The sequence below is a fragment of the Ciona robusta genome, chromosome 3 (assembly GCF_009617815.1).
Source record: "Ciona robusta chromosome 3, ASM961781v2".
NCBI lineage: Eukaryota > Metazoa > Chordata > Ascidiacea > Phlebobranchia > Cionidae > Ciona > Ciona robusta.
Genome location: NC_143237.1, coordinates 671236 through 695997, shown reverse-complemented (window position 1 = coordinate 695997; position 24762 = coordinate 671236). Strand labels below are relative to the sequence as shown.

Below are 24762 nucleotides of genomic sequence, written 5' to 3'. Positions count from 1 at the left end.
ATCCTGATCGTGTTTCAAACAATTAACAACAGTCTATGGAAGTTGTAAGAATGCGGTTTTATAATTATTTGAATGTTCTTTGTTTACTATTAAATGGGACGAGAAAATACAGTGAAACGCTGTCCCATCTTCCCCATCCTATTATATACACACAATTATTAATGTTGTGAAGTTACATAGGTATTTTTAATAACATTCAATGTTGGATATAATTATTTATATCTTGTTTTATTGAAAGTATATCCCATATCACCTCACAAAGCTGTCCCATTTTACCCCACAGTTCTATATAACGTTGTTTTTTTACTTGTTTATTAGAAACTTATCCCATCTTACCCTTCAAAAGGATCCCATCTCACCCCACAGTAATATAAAATATTATTGTTTTGAAAGCATTGTTGAAGCTGCGCCTCATCGCGTATTTTAAGCTCCATATCTGGTAAACCATCTGGTTGTTATCGTGTTGGCGCTTGAAGTTACAGCTATGTTGTGTAGGCAAGGGTTGGCTATGAATTCTAACTTATGGTTTGTTCCTATGTTTGCTTACAAGTTATGTTACGTGTTAAAATGTTTGCACTTTATTTGTATTTATGACGTTTTTGGTTTATATAGTAGAGTATGGGAAGACGGGACACCTTTAGCACATAATATCCAAATATCTTAAACGTATTTTAAGCAATTAACAACGTTCTATGGGAGTTGTAAGGATGCGGTTTTATAATTATTTAAATGTTCTTTGTTTTCTACCAAATGGGTCGAAAAAAATAGAATGAAAAGGTGTCCCATCTTCCCCACACAACTATACTTGTGTTGTCAACGTTTCTGGTAGCCTGCATATGTTACTACGAGTAAATGTGCTGGTTAGCTGCAGTGCCGCTGCATGAAATATTCATGAGATTTTTGTTATATAGACGTATTGTGTCCAGTTCCTTTATTTAACCATTTTGCTGAACTGTGTATATGCGGATGTACAACACGCGTGGTATAATACTACGGGGTATGATGGAACACCATTAGCACATAATATCCAATATTTCCTGATCGTGTTTTGGACAATTAACAAGCGCTTTTAGAGTCGCGAGGATACGGTTAGATTGTTCTGTAAATATTCTGTGTTTACTGTTAAACAACGCTGTAAAAAAACGAAATAAAAGCATGAAACATCTCACCGCAGCCTATGCTATATATCATCCAATACAATTTGCATGGAGTTAAATTGTATTGCTTGAACGAACATATATCGTTATAAATCACCCATACACGATTCTCTTCTTTATCTGCCAAACGTGTTAAATTTTATAATTACCGCTTTCATTCCGCGATAACGTATCATGTTCGTTTCATCAGCAAACCTCACGCAGTCACGATGCTATGCTGTAATCTTCGTTAATGCATTGTCATTCTTCTACCATAATTCCGGTTACCGGCTTTCGTTTTCCATTCCCTCAGGCACTTTTGCAATAATTGCGCAACACAGGGCAAGACTTGGCTTGTTTTTTGTGAAAAAGGATATAGGCGGTTTAACATGGGTGGATTCCGCGGAGAAAAAAGATAATTATCTCTTCGAATACGATAGCGAAGTTCAAAAAAATTAAACAAACCTAAAAAGGGGCATTAGAAAACCTTTAAAAAAACATGGGTATAAACTACTTGAAAATTGCCAAATAAGAGCGTGGCTGGTGAACGCACGCTGCACTGTGTCACACGATGACCTCTCCCCTACTGTTGGTGCGGTGACGTGTGGTTACGTCACGCCGCTTTACTCTGTACAAAGCGAGCTCTTTTTATCTGAATAGATAAAGTTCACAGCAAGAAGTAAACATTCTAAATGTTAAATATTCCATAAATCTGGTTCTGATATAGTGCTCATAAAGTTGGACGATTCTCGTAACGAAATAACAGTCAGTGTCAAGCGCTACTAAATACCAACGAGTAATTTAGTATAAGAGGGATCATCACTCTCTTAACAAACTAAAATCAAGTCGAACGAACATTGCTCATGGCCCACTATATTATATAGTTATATAGTAAGGTGGGGAAGATGGTACACCTTTTCATTCTATTTCTCGTCCCATTTGGTAGTAAACAAAGAACATTCAAAGAATTATAAAACCATATCCTCACGACTCTCATAGACCGTTGTTAATTATTTAAAACACGATTAGAATATTTCGATATTAGGTGTTAAAAGTGTCCCGTCTTTCCTCACCCCATTATAAGAGATATTTGCCTGGAATTGCATCATCCTTCTTTTTTCAAATGGAACAAAATTCTCAAAACCGAAAGTTGACGTAACTTTAAATCAGTTCTCCTTCGTCACTTTCTCTTAAGAACCAAACTTCACCAGATAATCTGATCAAGCTGTGGTGTAGGGACGGGCAGTCCTTTTGACCTGGTGGACAATCATTTCACCATTTTAGGTTGTATGTGCTTTGTTTACATTGTGTATGTGACAGCGCTTTGTATGGGAACGAACAATAGCTATAAGTTTGCCATAAAAGGTGGTTCAAATATCTTTAACTTTGCTCATGGTTTATACGACGTTTACATTCATTGTAAAACCACGTCTATTGTAAAAAGGCTGAATACACAGGTTCAGAAAATCGCTCTTTATATAGACATTTCAAAAAGACATTGTTATATTTGATGAGCTGCAGCATTTAGCTTTTCTCGCCGTAGCAGAAGTTATAACTTAATGGGAAAAACTTGTTGTTCATAAATCAAACGAATTGAAAAACATAGTTATACCATAGTATACTGAAGTGACATTTGGTTATACATAGACTGTTCTTGAGTTTCAGAATTTCTGGTTGTTGTGTGTTTAAGTTATAAGCGTTGGAACTCTTATAATCAGACGTGACCAGCCGTATTTGGAACGTTATAAAAAAGGTTTCATTTTTATAAATTGAATATATATATATATGCTGTTTTCTACTTAAAATATTGACGGTCACGGATTCCCTGTTAAGTTACAAGTATTATAGAAGTCGTATAATCAAGCGGGACAAGTGTCGTATTTGGAATGTTTTACTCAATAACACGAGGAGCAACCGCCGGCAAGAGGTAGCGAGTGATGAAAATTGATTGCCCGTTTCGTCCAAGTGTTGCAATAGAATGCCCCTCGCCTCAGGGCACCATGTCGCAGCTTGTTTAAGAGTCACAACTTTATTTCTTGCACGCCAGTCGAGCCAAAGGAACACGAGTGTTTGCCAGCCAAGCTACATGGGTGTTTTAGTTCACTATTTGCGCAACTCATACGTATCGAAGTTCATGTGAAATGTATTTAGATTTCGATGTGTTTCTATTGCAACAAGCAACGCGGTTAAGGATTAAAAAAAAATCATTTAAAGTATGAAGTCTGCACAGTTGTAAATAATTTTTAAATTATGTTAATTCGGACAGTGGCAACGTATTGTATATTTTATTTATCTTTTCGAATAACAAAGATCAAATAAATAAAACAAGGAAGAGGACAGAAATTAGCAGCAAAACGATAATTAAAAGCTGAATAAGTGTCTTTCCAAAACCCATCGTAAATGTGTATTGTTCATTCACCCCGCCTGTTGTATTTCCTAATCGTGTTTTAACAATCAACAAGCTAATTTAAATTCGTGTTATCACAGTTATAGTAGAGTGAGGAAAGATGGGACACCTTTGACACCTAATATCCAAATAGCCTAATCGTGTTTTAAACAATTAACAACGGTCTGTGGAAGTCGTGAAGATACGGTTTTATAATTCATTAAATGTTCTTTGTTTATTATCAAATGAAAAGAGAAAACTAAACGAAAAGGTGTCCCATCTCCCCAAACCCCACTATATATTGTTCTCATCTGCAGAGATAGGGTATAAAGTAGATAATCGTGAACTTGCTTGCACATGTCCGCCATGAGCGACAACGAATCTACAAAGGGAAACAATTTCAAGAAGAATCGGGTTGGTGACGTCACACCACCTCCTACTTATGACGAAATAGAAGTTGAAATAACGAACGGAAGGTGAGAGTTTATTTTATAACATCATGTATTTATGTATATAATAACGTAAAACGTATAAATATACATAAGCATCACGGCACGCTATATATATATATAGCATAGGGTGGGGGGAGATGGAACAACTTTTTATGCTATTTTCTTGTTTACTATTAAATAGGACGAGAAAACAGAATGAAAGGTGCCCCATCTTGCCCCACCCTTCTACACTGTGTACATGTATGTCATTTATGCGACCAGCATGACTCCGCCGCATATACATTGGCACCAACCGTCCATTTGTACGAACGCACAACCATTTCAATATAAATAACTTGGCTATGCGGGGTAATATGAACAAGTAGGCTATAGGTCACTAGGGCGTAATAACTTTATACAACCTATGTCCTACTTATTATCACATACAGTTACAAACCATACGTAGGTTATATAACCTTAGTGTTACATACTGAATTAACGCGTTGTGTTTTTAACATAAACTAAATATATATAGAGTGACATATATTCCGTTTTTATAGCTTTCGAATGCGATAGAGAAAAAGGCGTTTATTAAAACAGCGAAGCAAAGGAAATTAACAGCAAAACGAAAGTCGCTAAAAACTCGTTAGGAGTAAAAACTACTTGGAAAAAGCGCTAAATGAAAGAGTGGTTTCTAAATCCGCATTTATTTTATGTTAAGAAAACAGTGATGATGATGGTTTTTAAACTGTTTATTATCAGGTTTTGTTTATGTGTTTTTGATGTGACGTAAACATGGTTGTTTATGTTTCGAAGCACGTCGTGTGCATTTAATCCTAATGTATTTCCTGCACTGAGATGGTTCGTATAAACAAAACAGATAAAAATCTCTCGGCTTTAGTAATTTGCAAACACGTGGTTCATGTACATTCATGTCAAAGTAAAATGGTCGGGTATATAAGTGTACGCACAAGCCGTAAGGCAGAAAGAAATGAAAATTAAAACTAGGCGGGCAGTTCATACCAGAACATAAACTTATTTATCTCTTTGAATACAGTAGCGAAGATAGCATTGATTAAAACAGCGAAGCAAATGGAATTAGCAGAAAAACAACAATTATAAATATGTCGTGGAGCAAATAGATGTCGGTGTAAATTTATTCAACTTTTTATACGTGGTTGGGCGAGGTACTTTCTAAATGTGACGGTCAAAAGGTGTAACTGACCACCCATAAATAAAACACGATTGTCTCATTTATTTAAACAACACTTTATGATACCGCATGCGTATAGTAGGATGGGGCAAGATGGGACATTTTTAGCACGTAATATCTAAATACCTGATCGTGTTTTAAACATTTAACAGCGAGCTACGGGAGTCGTGCTGATATAGTTTTACAATTCTTTAAATGCGTTCTTTGTTTACTACCAAAACGGAGAAATCGAATAAAAAGGTGTCCCATCTTCCCCCACTGTACTATATATAGGTTATTTATCGTTTATACAAGATTACGCAATGCACCGTTTCGTTTTCGCTTTCCTTTACAAATATATAACATAAACTTAATTTGATTTATCTGTTTGTTTACGAAAACGAAGTTCCAAATAATTAAAACAACGTAGAGACGGGAATGGGCAGTAGAACTACAGTCGTTAAAAACACATCGGGAAAGCTATACCCGAGTAAAAGGCAAATAAAAGCGTTGTTGCTAAACCTCTTATTCGACAAATAGCAAGAACTCATTGATTTTTACTCGATAAAAAGAGAAAACAGATCGGTACGTTACGTTTGGTATCGAGTTTAAACGTAAACAAAAGCATCTGTTATATTCACACGCTCCCCAGGTCGGAGGTAATCTGCCGGTCGATAATATAACGTCATACCAGTATAAATATTTCATTTGGCGTATTCGTGTATATACTGTCATTGCTTACAGGTAGCGAAGCCTTCTTAGTGTAAGAATATATAGTACTGTGGGGTATAATACCGTCAGCGTATAATATAAAACTGTGGGGTAAGATGGGATACCTTTAGCCCATATATTGTACTGTGGGGTAAGATGGGATACCGTTAGCGCGTTCATAGCCCTGTGGGGTAATAATATGTTTCCTAATCGTGTTTCAATCAATTAACGGCGTTCTTTAAGAGTTGCGGGGATGCGGTTATAGAATTTGGTAAATATTCTTTGTTTACTACTAAATGGGACGATATAAGTTTATAATAGAATAAAATGTCCCATCTCACCCCACCCTACTATATGTGGATACTGTACTGTGTATTGTAGTGCACATCTAGACAAGTTTAGTCGTAAAGATTCGGTTTTGAAGAAAAGAGAATTAGCAGCAAAACGACAGTCGTTGTAACTTAAGAGACTCATGATGTTATTTTAGGCGAAGTTTGAATATAGGTTACAATTCGTTAAACTTGATCGTTGTCTGTTATATTTTGTAGCGCTGGATCCTGTTATTTCGTTACGAGAATCGTCAACTTTATTAGCATTAGAATAGAATCACGGAATTCATGACAATTACGAGTATAGGGTCTAAAGTATCTCTATAGATGTAAAAAACATTGGGCAAACTCTGTACTAAACCTCACGTCTTATGATATTTTACGCTGTACGGGCTTACCCGCGTACTAAAAACACAACACTCGTGTTATAACGACTGTCTTTTTGCCGTCATGCGAGGATAAAGTAAGTTACATTCATACACTCGCACGCTGTGGGTACTGGGTAGGATTCCACCCGTGTGAAGTAGAATACAGAAACATATTTTCTTACGAAATCTACTGTAACTTTTTTCAACACAATACATGCGTACACTGATCAGTAAGGCCTGTATTTAGTGGGCCATGCTGTGACATAGACGTAATACGTAATGTATACCAAATGCACAGTAACCTTTCAACGGAAATCACTATGATGACGTCACTAGCCAATACATATACACAACATTGCGCAATAACCGGCAGAAAGTTTCCCGTCTTGAAAAGGCGGTTACTACATACACGTTTGCTGATGAAATTAGCCGCAATAACAAACCAGAATGATATATGTCATCACGAATACATTTCCTAAAAGCCTTATAAGTGGTTTAGTGTTTAGGTTAGCGAAGACCAGCCATTATAATGGAACAAATTACAAGACAGATTAGTAGCGACTTGATTTGGACAGTTAACAGTTGGAAATACGTTTTAGCTCATTGTGTGTTTTGTTCTTCTTTTTAACTTTGTGTGATAGCTTTAGAAAAAGTCGTAACTTAGTAAATACAAAAGTTTTTGTTAAAATGGAGGCAAATGAAACTGCTCCAGACGTTGCCGATCATTTATTAAACGATACTAATGTCGAATTTGCTGGGTTAGTGTTTTTCTATATAGTTCTATATTGTGCCTGTTAACATGTTTAAACGTATAGGCTACCATTTTATTAAATATTGTATAAAAAATAATTAGTATTTAATAGCCATTGTAGAAAATAGGAATAATTACCAAACATAATATGATAATAAATTAATAATAATAACTTTTTATTGTTTTTTTTACTGTAGCGAAGATTAAAAAATATTTGAAATGAAAAAACAGTTTATAGCCACAAAACGGTACTTGTAAAAACACGCTTACGATTAAAACATATTTACATTTAATTGGTCACAGCGTGCACTCAGATCTATAGTAAAAAACTAGTTAATGATTAATCCTACTTCTACTTACTTGCAGCGTGCCTACAGCTAATGGCACAGCTGGTGGTTCAACGTCCGATGAGAAGAAGAAGGAACCTCCTCCACAAGTGGGATATTTTCAATTGGTGAGTGATCATTTTAAAACATTGTGTTTTAAATCATTAGGCTAATATTTGTATTGTATATAAATCATATACATTTGTGTTGTATGTATATTTATATGTGTGTTTATATACTTTTTTTAAACTGTTTTTATTTTTGTAGTTTTTATCTTATGTGGTAATAATAAATGCCTTTTGCTGCTAGTTCCCTCTTACTTGGTTGTTTTAAATCTTTGCTATTGTTTATTAAATTTTTAAAGCAGGGATGGTTCAACAGGCAGGGATGGTTCAACAAGTTGGCAGGGATGGTTCAACAAAACACAATCCTGCAAAACAAATCTAACTTATTGGTTGTAATGTTTCCTAAGTAAATGCAGTGCAAAATATTTCAGGGCCAGTCATGCCACCCTGCCACCCCACCTTCGGTGCCTAAGTTTAATTTCAAATAAACTGTTACTTAATTTTAACTTCTGTTTTCCCCAGTATCGCTATGCGGACAAATGGGATTATTTATTGCTGGTTTTGGGAACAATTGCCGCAACTGTGCATGGAGTTGCTATGCCAGTCATGTTTATATTTTTCGGAGAGTTGACGACGACTTTCGTTGATTTCGGGAAATATGTAGCCTGTAATTTCAATTATACATCCTGTATCGCAGATGGAACAATCCCAAACTCCACAACTGAAGCGTAAGTCATGTTTTGCTTTCATGTATTTAAAGATTAGGCATTACCATTACAGCCTGATTATAGAACGTTTATAAACTGTATAACCCAAAGTATATTTCTCTTTTAAAAAAATCGAGCACAGGCGCCAAACCTGGGGTGGCATAGTGGGCAGGCTTACCCTTGAATTTGAATTTATTTTAAAAGATGGTATGTCTAACTACCCTGCCTCCCCTGCACAAAATGTTTAGCGCTAAACCTACAAAACTTTTATTCAACTATATATATATATACACAATAATTTCTTTCATGCCAAGATTGATAAAATATTTTCACAACTATTGGTTAAAAATAAAAGACTTTCAATAACTTACATTTTTACCTTACAGCCAATTCCTTCAAGCAATTTCTCCAATCCTTAACTTCAATGATTCAATCGCAACTTATTCAATTTACTTTTCCGTCATAGCTGTTGTTGTGTGGCTGTTTGGATGGTGGCAGGTGCGTGTTGAACAATGTTTAGGATTTTACTCAATAATATGTTGTTAATGTTAAATGGCACTGCTGTAAAAGAGACCTTCTGGTTGTATTTTGTTTGTTCTTTATCTTATTATTTGTGTTTTTAAGTTTTCGCATTTTTACCAGCACCATGGCTATGTGGTCAGTGAGCCAGCCTCTAACCTATTGGTTACGATTGTTTTCTCGCTATGCAAGGATAAAGCAAGTTACATTTATTCATTCAATGACAGTGTTTGGTGTAAATAAGATCTTCTGGTAGTTGAACATATTGATGATTAAATAAATGTAACTTTCCCCCTCGTGGCGGGCAACAATGGTCGTTATAACGCGCTTTTTCATTTCATACACCTCATGCCCGCTTACAAATTGTGTATGTAACAAATATTAAGTATAATACATACTGTTCTAATTCACAGCAAGCTTTTAATCCTTTCTCTTATATTTATTGTTCATACCATGTCGTTTTACACAGATTACCTTTTGGATGATCCAGGCAGTTAGACAAATACGTAGGATCAGGATTCTCTTCTTTAAAAGCATCCTACGACAAGATATCTCATATTTCGATCTCAATTCTGCTGGGGAGTTAAACACTAGATTGGCGGAGTAAGTTTGGATGTAAAAAATAGATGTAAAAAAACTACAAAGAGTATAGAAGTTGTTCTTAGCCTTGTGATTAAAATTGTGCTGAAAAATATAAAAGAATCACGGTTTTATTGTTCCCTGGTTAAATTGTTTAAAAGGTAACATCTTTAACCTCAAAATGTTGCTTCCCTGCAGACATATTGTGAGCATGCAGAGTGTTTTTGATTCAAAATCGTAAGCAGAATATGGGCACAAATAGGATGAAACTTAAACTTCTCTGAATCGCTACTGTATTGGGAGAGATAAATCTATTTTATATGGGTGAGGTCCAAATTTGGCCCAATACCCCAACACCCAGGCACATTATTAGACCATCCTTAACTTAACTGAAGAGATAAAACTTATATTATCCTGTTGATCCACAGTGACATACAGAAGATACAAGATGGGATCAGTGATAAAGTATCCATGGGAATAATGAATGTTACGCGAGCTATAGGATCTCTCATCATCGGGTTTGTCTACTCAGCCAAACTATCTGCTGTTATACTCGCTGTGTCACCTCTGCTTGTTGCATCAGCTGGGATTCTGTTTAAGGTACTTTGGTTTTTTTTAATATCATTCCAATCTTAAACGATTTTTAACAAAACATATTACAGCACGGTAAAAGCTGTTTTAGACATAAACCTTTGGTGTTAAAACTCCTTGAATTTGTGCTTACATTGATTATGAAAAAACTGCATAAAAGTTGCATGTTTAGGGAGAGTTGTGAACCACTCTCATGCTTACTGTCGAGTTATAACATTGGTGTCTTCTTTTAGACCAGACAGACATGGTGTATTCATGCACCTCATACTCACTGTTAAAAATAAAATTGATCACCCATGAATGACCCTTAACATTTGACTATTTTTAGATGACTAGTATGTTCACAAAGAAAGAGTTGGACGCTTATGCTAAAGCTGGGGCAGTGGCGGAGGAAGTCTTATCTTCAATTAGAACTGTTGTTGCATTTGATGGACAAGATAAAGAATGTAAAAGGTAGAGTTAACTTTTCGTTTAAACTGATTCTAGAATTCCCTTGTTATATTAACTGTCGTTGCTCTACTATGTAAATATTCTTATCACTTTTTAAAGAAATTATAGTTTTTAGTTCATTGAAAAAGAACAGATAACTCCTATAGCGGGAACGAGGTATATAAAACAGAACACCTATGTGTTATAAGTAACAATTGCCCCACCACCCAAGAATAAATAAGTTACATACATGGTAACTCATAGGCACGACCGCACTAGGTGTATGAAACATAACAACGGTGTTATAACTGCTGCCCGTCAGGCTAGAATAAAATAAGTTACATTCATTCACTCAATGCGTTAAAATGTTTCTAATACTACATCCTCTACTTTGTATTAGATATCAAACGAATTTAAATGAGGCGCGGGTTGTTGGGATAAAGAAGGGGGTTGTTGGAGGTTTATCCATTGGTGCTCTCTTCTGTATAATGTTTTCAACATATGGACTTGCATTCTGGTATGGTTCAACATTGGTACGAAGTGGGGAGATCACCGTGGGGAACATGTTGACTGCTTTCTTTGGCGTGCTTATTGGGGCATTCTCACTTGGACAGGTAACTCGAGCTTTTCTAAGCGTATATGTTTACATTTATTTTATTGGTGGGCATATGTGTTGTGTATATATATAAATATATATATAAGTGCCTAACAGTACTGAGTACTTAGTAGTATACATAGTATGCATACCTTGGAATAAGTATTGATACAGCATGTGATTAACCTGGGTACACATAGTAACAGGTTAATTAGGAATAACACTTTAATTAAAGGTAACAACATTGACATAAGGCTTTAAGAGCAACTTTTACAAAGTTAGAAGGATTAGTTCCTCGAACCATAGTATAAAAGGAGCTTGCTGTTAATGGAAAGTATATTTAAACGCTTTCTTTTACCCTATTGTTGTCGTTGTATTTAAACAAATTGTTGTTGAGCTTTTTGTAGCACTTGTTGGTGTATAACGGAAATGACTGGACAGAATAATCATATACAACAACATAGTATTTAAGAATAGTTTCTTGGTTGGTGTAAATGTTATGACTAGAGATGACTCACAATTATCGTGTTAGCTTGTAAGCGGGCACGAGGTGTATGAAACAGAACACCCGTGTTTTAACGACTGTTGTTGCCCGCCACGTGAGGATAAATAAGTTGCATACAGTAACTCGTAAGCGGGCACGAGGTGTATGAAACAGAACACCCGTGTTTTAACGACTGTTGTTGCCCCGCCATGGGGGGATAAATAAGTTGCATACGTGGTAACTCGTAAGTGGGCACGAGGTGTATGAAACAGAACACCCGTGTTTAACGACTGACATTGCCTTGCCACACAAGAATAAATAAGTTTTATTTATTCATCAATTTTACAACTCACATGTTAATGCATCACAGGGAATGAGTAACATGGAATATTTCTCGGGTGCCCAAGCTGCGGCTTACAAAGTATTTGAGATAATCGACCGGGTCCCTTTGATTGACAGCATGTCAGAGGAAGGTCATAAACCTGACCGGGTCAAAGGTCAAATAGAGTTCAAGAATGTTGACTTCACCTACCCTTCCCGTACAGATGTGCAGGTGGGCTGCATTGTTTGTGTAATATTTGTAAAGATTGAAACTTAAAATTCGTAAGGAAAACAAGTTAAAGAATTTTATATAAAAGGGGGAGGCAGGGATAGGTATAAAAAAAATGTTTTCAATGTGCATGGACTAATGCAGTGTATAATATTCTTGGGTGGGCCTGCCTACCCTGCCACCCCTTGTATGGCTACACTACTATCCATGTATCCACCAATGCCCACCTTTGTGTTTGATGTCATTTATCAGCAACATTGGTGGCCACATCTTTTACTAAGGCTGTAAACATAAAATCTTCTCTCAGGTCTCCACAGCGTTTTGTTTGTTTCATGACGCTTTTATTCAGCCAGTTTACCCTGTAACGAGTTTTAACAACTGTCGTTTTATTGCTAATTCCCTTCTTTCCGTTGCTTTAAAAGTTTAAATAGCCTGACTTTTGCTACAGTATTCTAAGAGATAAATAATATTTATATTATATTTATGTAGATTCTCCACGATGTTTCATTTGTTGCTGAGAGTGGAAAGTCGGTGGCTCTTTGTGGCCAAAGTGGGTGTGGTAAGAGCACGTGTGTTCAACTTATTCAACGATTCTATGATCCGCAGGTAAACTATAGAAACATTATCATATTTATAATTTTTAAAACAGTAAACGTCAATTAAAATAAAATGAATGTTTATATTTATCCTCGATGGCCGGAAAACAACTGTTGGTATAACACCTACACCGGTGTTCAATTTCACACACCTCATGCCTGGTTAGGTGTTTACCCTGTATGTAACTTTATAAGGATTATTGTAAATCTGAACAGCATAACCTTCACGCTTTCTGTTGCTTTAACATTTCATTCCAATGATCAACATGCATGGTTTACACTCATTCATGCGTGACTCTGCAATCTTTTACTTTTCATGTGCATTCATGCTTCACTGGTTGCATATTTTCAAGGCTGTAGCATTGTAGTGTACTTATACATTATGTGGGGTGAAGCAAACATATATTCAATGAAACTGGTTATGTTGATTGTTGCTTTGTAGCCGTAGCAAGCTGAAAAACTGCCACAATAAAGACAAACACTGCAACATTGTTTATTTCTGGGGACTTTTTTAATTTTTTTATTTGCTTGGCATGCAGAATAGGTGCCGAACATGTTAGTGGTAAACAAATAGAAAAAGATCTAACTTTTATTACCTTTAAATAATTTATGCAGAAGTCATATTGTTTACCTATAATGTGAGGACCTACAGTGTGACACCCTACGGATCTGAAATTTAGTCCAGTTTAGTCCAGAGTTGGCCCATTATTGTCCGGCGCCGTGGCGTAGTGGTTAGCGCGCCTGCCTCTAACCCAGAGGTAATGGGTTCAAGGCTCGTCGCTGCTACCATTGTGGGCGTATGTGTCCTTGAGCAAGACACTTAACGGCAATTGCTCCAACCCAGTGGTCACTAATGGGTTGTCCAAATTATCAGCCATACATAAAAATGAAAAAAGTATCCAAAAAAAATAATCACCCACAAAGTAACATACTTGGTAACTCGTAAGCTGGCGCGAGGTGCACACCCGTGTTATAACGACTGTCGTTTTCCGGCCACGCGAGGATAAAGTAAGTTACATTCATTCATTCATTATCCCAAAGTATTATCCCTTATTATTGTAAATAAATGAAATTGTTAAATCCACAGAACGGAGTAATCGAGTTGGACGGCGTCGACATCCGAACATTAAACGTACGTTGGTTGCGCGAACACATCGGCGTCGTATCACAAGAACCCATATTATTCGACACAACAATCGCGGAAAATATTCGCTACGGACGCGATGATGTCACTGATGATGAAATAAAGAAAGCTACGAAACAATCCAACGCTTATGACTTCATCATGAAAATGCCAAACGTAAGTGTCTTGTTGGTTATTGCTGCTAAACCATGAGGTATAAATAAGACTTGTGTGTGTCGTGAATTTTCACTAAATATTTAAATATAATGTATAGTTTCGACAAGTGTTGTGTTCTTTGTAGGTAAAGTCCTTCTGGTAGGCCATGGGACCCGGGGTTTAGGCCAGTGTTGGCCCATTACCTCATCGCCCAGGTTGCAACCCATAAGGGCTCGTTGGGTTGCAGCAATGTTCATTAAGTTTCTTGCCCAAAGACACGCAATACACCCGCATAATTTCTTTCCGTAAGCCAGATAAAAAGCTATTCCTTTAAGATCAAAAATGAAAATTAGCAGATCTCTTTAAAACTTATTTTTTTTATTTGTGTTAAATTATAAATTTGACACAATGACAGCAGCATCAAGCCTGTGCATAGATTAATATTTTCAATGTTTATTGTAGAAATTTGATACAATGGTTGGAGAAGGAGGGGCGCAGATGAGTGGAGGACAGAAACAAAGGATTGCCATCGCTCGTGCCATTGTACGTGACCCTAAGATTATGTTGCTTGATGAAGCTACTTCAGCTTTAGACACCGAAAGTGAGGCTGTGGTGCAAGCTGCTCTTGAAAAAGCTGCACAAGGTGAGAATGGATTGTTGTTGGTATTTGTTTATCCTCACATGGTGGGATAACGACAGTCGTTATAACACGAGTGTTCTGTTGCATACACCTCGTGTCTGCTTACAAGTTACCACAAATGTAATTTAGTTAACTCCGCATGGTGGGGCAACCACTGTCGTTTTGACATGGGTGTTCTGTTTCATACACCTCGAAACTGCTTACGAGTTACCACGTATGTAACTTTGTGGTTGAAAAACAGCATTAACTGGTGTAGTTTGTGAACCACAGAATCTCAGGTTTGAACTGGTAGCATCTGTTTTGATGCATTTACATTCATTCTTTCACCATTCGGTATCTTACAAAATATGTGCTCAAATTTGTTTCATAAACTTTTTGTACTACAATTTCTTAAAAAAATTTTCTTTCTCAGGGCGCACGACACTCCTGATTGCTCACCGACTTTCAACGATCAGAAACTCCGATAAAATCATTGGATTCCACGAAGGGAGGGCTTTGGAACAAGGGAGCCATGACCAACTACTCAAAGTGGAAAATGGAATTTATCAAAACTTGGTTAACATGCAGTCTTATAGTGCTGAGGGAGAAGATGTATCAGGTAGGAAAACTTCATATGTGGTTGTTGGCAGTGGCGCATCCAGGGGGGCTTCAGGAGTTGCAACCCCCCTTTTTATTTTCATAATGTATAAATTAAACTTTCTATTTTTTTCTGTCTGCTCCACTGGTTGTTGTGTAAGTAAATATAGCCGTACATGGTTGTATATGGTTGTATATGGTTGTATATGGTTGTATATGGTTGTATATGGTTGTATATGGTTGTACATGGTTGTACATGGTTGTACATGGTTGTACATGGTTGTACATGGTTGTACATGGTTGTACATGGTTGTACATGGTTGTACATGGTTGTACATGGTTGTACATGGTTGTACATGGTTGTACATGGTGGTACATGGTTGTACATGGTGGTACATGGTGGTACATGGTGGTACATGGTGGTACATGGTGGTACATGGTGGTACATGGTGGTACATGGTGGTACATGGTGGTACATGGTTGTACATGGTTGTACATGGTTGTACATGGTTGTACATGGTTGTACATGGTTGTACATGGTTGTACATGGTTGTACATGGTTGTACATGGTTGTACATGGTTGTACATGGTTGTACATGGTTGTACATGGTTGTACATGGTTGTACATGGTTGTACATGGTTGTACATGGTTGTACATGGTTGTACATGGTTGTACATGGTTGTACATGGTTGTACATGGTTGTACATGGTTGTACATGGTTGTACATGGTTGTACATGGTTGTACATGGTTGTACATGGTTGTACATGGTGGTACATGGTGGTACATGGTGGTACATGGTGGTACATGGTGGTACATGGTTGTACATGGTTGTACATGGTTGTACATGGTTGTACATGGTTGTACATGGTTGTACATGGTTGTACATGGTTGTACATGGTTGTACATGGTTGTACATGGTTGTACATGGTTGTACATGGTTGTACATGGTTGTACATGGTTGTACATGGTTGTACATGGTTGTACATGGTTGTACATGGTTGTACATGGTTGTACATGGTTGTACATGGTTGTACATGGTTGTACATGGTTGTACATGGTTGTACATGGTTGTACATGGTTGTACATGGTTGTACATGGTTGTACATGGTTGTACATGGTTGTATATGCATGGTTATATATAGTTGTATATGGTTGTATATGCATGGTTATATATAGTTGTATATGGTTGTATATGATTGTATATGGTTGTACATGGTTGTACATGGTTGTACATGGTTGTACATGGTTGTACATGGTTGTACATGGTTGTACATGGTTGTACATGGTTGTACATGGTTGTACATGGTTGTACATGGTTGTACATGGTTGTACATGGTTGTACATGGTTGTACATGGTTGTACATGGTTGTGCATGGTTGTGCATGGTTGTGCATGGTTGTGCATGGTTGTGCATGGTTGTGCATGGTTGTGCATGGTTGTGCATGGTTGTGCATGGTTGTGCATGGTTGTGCATGGTTGTTCATGGTTGTTCATGGTTGTTCATGGTTGTTCATGGTTGTTCATGGTTGTTCATGGTTGTACATGGTTGTACATGGTTGTACATGGTTGTACATGGTTGTACATGGTTGTACATGGTTGTACATGGTTGTACATGGTTGTATATGGTTGTATATAGTTGTATATGGTTGTATATGGTTGTATATGGTTGTATATGGTTGCTTGCTGGTATATGGTTGCTTGCTGGTTGTTTCCAGATATATTATAAGTGGGAAAAAGATTTTGATAAAAGTTTAATTATGTCTATTCTATTCTATTCTATTCTGTATGGGTGAGGTCTGTGAGGACCTGGGATTTAGGCCAGACTTGGCCCATTACCCCAACACCCTTGTACGTCCGGAAGTGACGTGCTCGCGGTAGTGAAGTTCTTGTTATCATGTTCCGACTCCAGTGTTCCGATCAAGTCCCGTTTTTTGTCCCGATTCTTGACCCGTATATATAGGACTCCATCTGCAGACTATTTCTGCGAACTCGTTCTCCGTTCCGACCAAGTCCCGTTTTTTGTCCCGATGAATTAATGAATAAATTTTTGTCCCGATGAATTTCGATGAATTAACGACCAAGTCCCGTTTTTTGTCCCGATGATTAATTATGTCACATCTAAATCTAATATCGGTAACATTTCTATATTGCATATGCTTATGGTTGTATATAAAGTGAATATGGATGTATATGTTGTGGTTAGTATGTTGTATTATTACATATTACAAAAGTGTGCTGAAACAACTAGTATGTTAATGTTGTGTATAATCATTTTATTTATTGTTTTCAGATATTCTTAAGGATGAGATACCAGAAAAGCAAGTAAAACGTAAGTGGAATGTATGAGGTTACACTGCTGTTATTTGGGACTTAAATTCATGATTTTCCCTTTCAAAATCTTTTACTCTTGGGTGTTTTTGTATTTTGTGTATTTTCTTTCAATGGAAAAATATCAATATTTATCCCCCTCTGCAGAAAGACAACGGTCCCTGCGCAGATTAATAAGCGCCACGAGCGTAAAGTCGGAAGAAGAAGTGAAGGAAGAAGCAGACGAAGACGAGGATCTTCCTGACTATTCAATCATGCGCGTCATTAAGATGAATAAACCAGAGTTTGGCTACATCTTACGTGAGTTATACCTTGTTAAACGAATCACCTACATGCATGATAATTCGTAAGTGGGTGCTAGGTGTATAAAGCAGTTCATCGTTTTTCCCCCATGTAAGGATAAATAAGTGCATCTTACGTGAGTTATAACTTGTAAAGTTTATACTAACAAAATGCAAGAACGCCTTTTTTAGATAAAGGAATTTAATTGATTTAACATCACAGACAACAGCAGTCGTTATACATTTTTGTGAGTAATTATTTTTAAACAATCTCCACGAAGCTACATACGTGGTAACTCGTAAGTGGACACGAAGTGTATAAAACTGAACACCCGTGTTATAGCGACTGTTGTTGCCCAGCCATGCGAAGATAACAAAATTACATTCCTATTACTAAAGCAAAATAATAAATATATCTTCTCTTTCCAGATTATTACTGTGTTTTTACTAAACTAAAATCGTTCAACTCTTTAAACATCAGATTAGGATTAGATTCGCGGAATTTATTAAAAGTTATTTACTTACAGTTGGTTGCATTGCTGCTGCAGTAAATGGAGGAATCCAACCTGTGTTCGCCGTGTTGTTCTCGGAGATCTTGAGCACGTTTGCCCTCCCCCTCAGCGAACAAGAACAACGAATTACTTTGTATTCCTTGTTGTTTGTTGCTATTGGTGCTGCAGCATTGGTGGCGAATGTGGTTCAGGTAGTTTGTTGGTTATTGCTGTTTAATGTTCAGGGTTCTATGGTATAATGGTCAAATAATGAATTCCAATTTATTCAATGAGTTGGGTCCACACAATTTTTTTCAACCAAGTGGCTGCCTATGGGCTGTGCACTAAAATACATTCATTCAAACTGCAATAAAATTTTGGGCATGTGTGATAATTAACTTGAAAACACAAACCTTAAATTGTCTGTAATGTTTATGTATTGACTTATTAAGCTCAACTTTCAAGCTTTGCAAATTTGCAATTTTGTTTAACTTTAAAACATGGTAATTCAAAGGAAGTACAAGAGTCAGCTTTTTCACTGGCACTGGCGCTATTCTAAGTGGATCCATCGGACTGCACTGATTAAATTGCTGTATAACGCTTTAGTCTTTGTTTTGTTTAATAAATACATGTGTTTCGCATCACAGGCTGCCTCGTTCGCTAAATCTGGTGAAGAATTGACGTCTCGTCTTCGCATGCAAGGATTCAAAGCCATGTTGAGGCAAGAAATTGGATATTTTGACGACCATTTCAACAGCACTGGTGCTTTAACCACAAGACTTGCTACAGATGCTTCAAGAGTACAGGGATGTACGGGTGTAAGGGCAGGAACCATCATACAAAGCATATGTGCTCTAGGTATGCGTTGTGTTTTAAAATAGCCCTTTTCTTATGTATTTGGGTAATGATGTTTCAGAAATATTCTTTAAGTATGTATAACAAAAGATATAAATAAAAAAAGTGTTGAAATTACCAGGTGTATAAACTGTTGTTGCTTGGCAAATTAAAACCCGTCTTCTGGCAATTATTCGGTTACCGACATGACGACACATTATGCAGGTTCTCTTTATCAGGTTGAATGACACTTACTATACATTATATTTCCTACTGTTTTAATTATGTAAACTGAACGGCAATTATATGCACGCTCAGTGGCTCAGCAAGAAAAAAAATAAGGGGGGGGGGGGGGGGTTGCGACACCCTAAACCCCCCTGGCTGCGCCACTGTGCAGTCTAGTTTGTTTATATATTAAGAATAAGATTACAGTAAAACATTAACAGTATGATTTTGTATTATACGCAATAGTGGTTTACTTTGATGAATATATTACCATTAAGATTATATTAATATTTAACACCATGATTTTATATCTACCAGGTGTGGCTCTTGGTATCGCATTCGCATACGGATGGCAGTTGACTTTATTAACACTTGCGTTCGTCCCTTTCATGGCAATTGCTGGCATGCTTCAGATGAAGGTTCTAACTGGACAGGTTGGTAATGTATTTAAGGGCACAGTTGTTAGATTCGCTTAGAGATGCAAACTGCTACCATCATGGGCGTATGTGTCCTTGGGCAAGACACTTAACGGCAATTGCTCCAATCCAGTGGTCACTAATGGGTTGGTTTTCAGCCGTACATAAAAGAAATCCTCCTAAAACAATCACCAGCAACGCCACAAAGTTACATTCATGGTAGCTCGTAAACGGGCACGAGGTGTATGAAACAAAACACTCATGTTATAACGACTGTCGTTACCAGCCATACAAGGATAAATAAGTTACATATGTGGTAACTTGTAAGCAGGCATGAGGTGCATGAAACAGAACACCCGTGTTAAAACGACTATCGTTGCCCCACCATGCAAAGATAAGCAATCTACATTCATTCATTTATTTTTATTTGAACTTCCAACTTTCCAATAGGCTGGTGACGAATCGAAAGCGTTTGAGAAAGCTGGCACCCTCGCTACTGAAGCTACCACTAATATAAGGACGGTCGCCTCCCTTACAAGGGAACAAACATTCCATGATAATTATAGAGATGCACTCATCCTACCACAGAAGTAAGTTTAAATATGTGGGTTGAGCTATAAGAATGATACACTTGTATGTTATAAATAGTATGCCAAGATTTAATGTTGAATGGAAGCTGTTGAAAACCTATTCTTGCATGGTGACAGTCGTTATAACACAGGTGTTCTGTTTTGTACACCTCGTGTCCACTTCCGAGTTACCACAGATGTAACTTCGAAGTGATTGTTTTTTGCTGTTAAGTGTCTCACCCGTAGCATACATCAGAATACATAAACAAAAGGAATATTTCCCTATTTAACATTAATGATAATTCATGTTATGGGAAGACTATCTTTTTTAATATATACCGGTGCTGTCAGCCAGGAATATTAGAATTGTTTTCTAAAATTGCTCTTCCTGCATTTATTTATTCTTATTAATATTCAGGAAATCCATGCGAAAAGCCCATGTATACGGGATCACATTTGGGTTCTCCCAATGCATCGTGTTCTTTGCGTACGCTGCTACTTTTAGATTTGGAGCTTGGCTTGTGGACCAAAACCTAATGACGTTCAACAATGTTTTCAAGTATGTCTACATGTATTGATGTAGTGCTGGCATAGGTGTTGTGTTTTTCTTCCAGTAAAATCTGGGGTGACATTTTTAAAATACAGTTACACTCATAGTTGTCAAACATAGGGAACCTCATTGATTAATGTGGTGAATGCAATGTACTTTGGCTCTGTTTGTTTGTATAGACACCTAACAGCAGGGTAAAAGCTGGGGTGACATTGTTAAAATGCAGTTACACTCATAGTTGTCAAACATAGGGAACCTCATTGATTAATGTGGTGAATGCAATATACTTTGGCTCTGTTTGTTTGTATAAACACCTAACAGCAGGGTAAAAGCTGGGGTGACATTGTTAAAATGCAGTTACACTAATAGTTGTCAAACATAGGGAACCTCATTGATTAATGTGGTGAATGCAATATACTTTGGCTCTGCTTGTTTGTATAGCACCTAACAGCAGGGTAAAATCTGATCATTAACTTCTATATTACATTATACCAAGTAGCAACAACATCAGAATTATTCTATTATATTCCTACAGGGTGTTGATGGCTGTTATATTTGGTGCGTTTGCCGTCGGTCAAACAAGTTCGTTCGCACCAGATTATGCAGCAGCAAAAATAGCTGCATCTCGCCTGTTCAAGTTGTTTGATCGTAAACCAAGCATTGATAGTTACAACAAGGAAGGGGCAACACCGGTATGTGTGAATATAGTACCAATAATAATAATGATGGTAATAGTAATGTTTTTATTTTTCTCTTCGATTACGGTAGCGTAGATTAAAAATATTTTAAACGAAAAGACAGGATGTAGCGATAGATCAACAGTTGTTAAACACGCTTACGGTTGAAAATATATTCACGTTTAACCATGATTTTTGCGTTTGATAACATAAGCAGATTACATTCAACAAAATACTTTGCATAATTTTGTTATTCTTCGAATACGATAGCGAAAATCGAATAAATTAAAATAACGAAGAAAAGGGAATTAGCAGCAAAATAACAGTTGTTAAAAATATACTATGGGTAAAAAACCACTCCATTAAAAGTGTTGAATGAAAGCATTCAACTAAACCTATGTAATCTGCCAATAAAAAACGCTTTGGGTAGAAAGTATTGGAAAATGCATCAGCAAAAGCCTGTGGCTGTAGAACCTGTATAATTTTCCAACATTTTTGTAGAAAAGCACGGACGGCAATCTTGACTTCAAGTCCCTCAAGTTCCATTACCCGACCCGACCAGATGTGCAAGTTCTTAAAGGTTTGACAACCGCCATTAGAAAAGGTCAAACTGTGGCATTGGTTGGCCAAAGTGGTTGTGGAAAGTCAACTTGTATTCAACTACTTGAGCGATTCTATGACCCTGATGAAGGGACCGTGGTATGTAGGCGTGATTACAATAATGATATGCTCCTTTGTTACTAGCGCTCAGATTTATCAAATATTATAATATTATTATTATTCTCAGAACTTCAGCAAGTCTCTGTCGGTTGAATAATTAGCTTAAGATTGATGTATGTGGAGATAATAACTAATTTATCCTTGCATGCCGGGGCTCCAACAGTCCTTATAAAACGAGTCTTTTATTTCGAGCAATCACCGTTAGGTGTTTTAGTTCATAGGCATATTCACCAATGATATTTTTCATACACCTACATTGGCAGCACCTACAATGAACCCCTAACCTCCGGGTTAGAGACCACGCTAACCACTGCCACATATTTAGCCTTTTCATGTTTTAAATTAAACTTGTTCATTATAGAGCATGGACGACACAAACACAAAAGAACTTCAAATATCTTGGTTGCGATCACAAATGGGAATCGTGTCTCAAGAACCCGTTTTATTCGACCGTTCGATTGCTGACAATATACGTTATGGTGATAATTCTAGGGAGGCCTCGATGGAGGAAATTATCACGGCTGCAAAGAACGCAAACATTCATAACTTTATTGATGGCTTGCCTGATGTGAGTTAGAGTATAAAGTTTTGTCTCGAACTAAATATAATTTAATTTTTTTAAATATTTTTAAAAAATATTTTTTATTTTGAAAAATTATGAAAAAATGGTCTTCTGGCTTAACTTATTTGTATTCACTAGAAATATGAGACCAATGTTGGAGCAAAGGGAGCCCAGTTATCTGGAGGGCAGAAGCAGAGGGTTGCCATCGCTCGCGCTCTACTTAGGAATCCTAAAGTTCTTCTTCTCGATGAAGCAACGTCTGCTCTCGACGCTGAGAGCGAAAAGGTGGGATTGTTTTGGAACAAGGTTTTAATCTTTCGGGAGAAGTTTTTGTGACAAATGTTTGTAAACTTTGTATTATTAAGTTATTGCCGAAAGTAAAACGGTGCGAGATATTTTATACTTCCTGGCAACAACAGTCTTTATAATACGGGTGTTCTGTTTCATACACCTCGTGCCCGCTAACAAGTTACCACGTATGTAACTTAGTGGGTGATTGTTTTTCTGTATGACTGACTATTTAGACAAGCCATTAGTGACCACTGGGTTGGAGCAATTGATGTTAAGTATCTTGCCTAAAAACAATATGTCAAATTGTCAAGGACACACCCACACTGGTAGCAGCTTAAATCTCAAACCTTACACAGGTTTTCTCCTGACTAGAGGCAGGCGCCCAAATAACCAACCGCACCCGCTTTTTTTACATGGAGCTTATTTTCATGTTTGTTAACCAGGTTGTCCAAGACGCCTTGGATGCGGCGAGAGCCGGCAGAACCTGCATTGTCATCGCCCATCGTTTGTCGACGGTTAAAAATGCTGACGTCATCGCTGTTATTGAGAATGGTTGTGTGGTTGAAAGTGGAACTCACAGCGAGCTATTGGCTCTCAATGGATCTTACTTCAGTCTTGTTAATGCTCAATTGCATAATAAAAAGAACGAGTAATTAGCTTAAATACTTAAATTAGACAATTAGTGCAGAGTACTGTGGGGTAAGATGGATTTGTTAAAAGTACAGCAAAACAACCTATTGTCTAAGAGTGTTTTAAATAATTAAAAATGCTCTTTTAGGGTTGTGAGGATGCGGTTATATAATTTAGTAAATATTTTTCATTTACTACGAAGTAATATGGTAAAATAGAATTAGGGCAAGTCCATCTTACCCCACCTATTATAGGTATGTTTGTTGGCTGTAGATATCATTTGCTTAACAACACTTTAACGAACTCATTTAGTTGATTTGACTAATCCTGGTTTTTCACTGCAGCAAATGCTTTTGTAACATTGCAATTTTGCAAATTATACAAAACATATTAACATACATTTCCCATGACTTACTACTTTACAAGAGCATTTTACTTTCATTAGCCTTGCTGTAGACAATATTGGTGAATATGTTTGAAATATTTTCAGCATATTACTTTTTATAAACACAATAAACATTCTTTCTTTTTAACTTTCTTTCTTCTTAAGTTCCTGAGCTGTTATAATTCGACCAATCACATTTGCTAATTTGTTTCCTATTAACTTGTACAGTATTGTACAACTATATGCCTCCCGTTCTGTTTTGCATTGAAAAACCTAGTTTCATTTCTTGCACTCTCCTCTCCCACCTTTTTTTTAAAAGTGTTAATAACTACAATATTTCAACCTCGAGTTTGTACATAAATAAAAGTAACACTCCGCATGGTATATGCTATTTTTACAACTTCAATATGAAAAAAACAAGCGGGCGATTACGTAGTTTGTCCAGTGTTGTGGCTTCGTAGTCAACGCGCTGGTATCGTAGTCAAAACGTCAAGTTTTGAGGCTGGATGTTGCTACCATTGTGGGCGTATGCGCTTTTGGCAAGACACTTTACATTACGGT

General features: G+C 36.9%; 1 protein-coding gene across 2 annotated transcripts; it reads left to right on the top strand.

Annotated features, from left to right (window-relative positions):
- The first annotated feature begins 3839 nt into the window (after positions 1-3839).
- Positions 3840-24585, top strand: LOC149737416 (ATP-dependent translocase ABCB1-like). Of its 2 annotated transcripts, none has more exons than XM_089874189.1 (25): positions 3840-3998; positions 7671-7758; positions 8218-8423; positions 8789-8900; positions 9391-9524; positions 9929-10100; positions 10420-10544; positions 10921-11134; positions 11970-12152; positions 12639-12755; positions 13833-14045; positions 14487-14667; positions 15077-15262; positions 17533-17571; positions 17718-17870; positions 18379-18554; positions 18990-19200; positions 19720-19835; positions 20268-20407; positions 20805-20945; positions 21472-21628; positions 22115-22312; positions 22695-22901; positions 23034-23180; positions 23630-24585. In XM_089874189.1, exons 1-25 carry the CDS (start codon positions 3880-3882, stop codon positions 23837-23839), a joined length of 3945 nt encoding a protein of 1314 aa, XP_089730315.1. In that variant the 5' UTR covers positions 3840-3879; the 3' UTR covers positions 23840-24585. The 2 variants fall into 2 exon arrangements, with proteins under 2 accessions (XP_089730315.1, XP_089730316.1); XM_089874190.1 differs by lacking the exon at positions 3840-3998 and adding an exon at positions 7154-7311.
- The last annotated feature ends 177 nt before the right edge of the window (positions 24586-24762 follow it).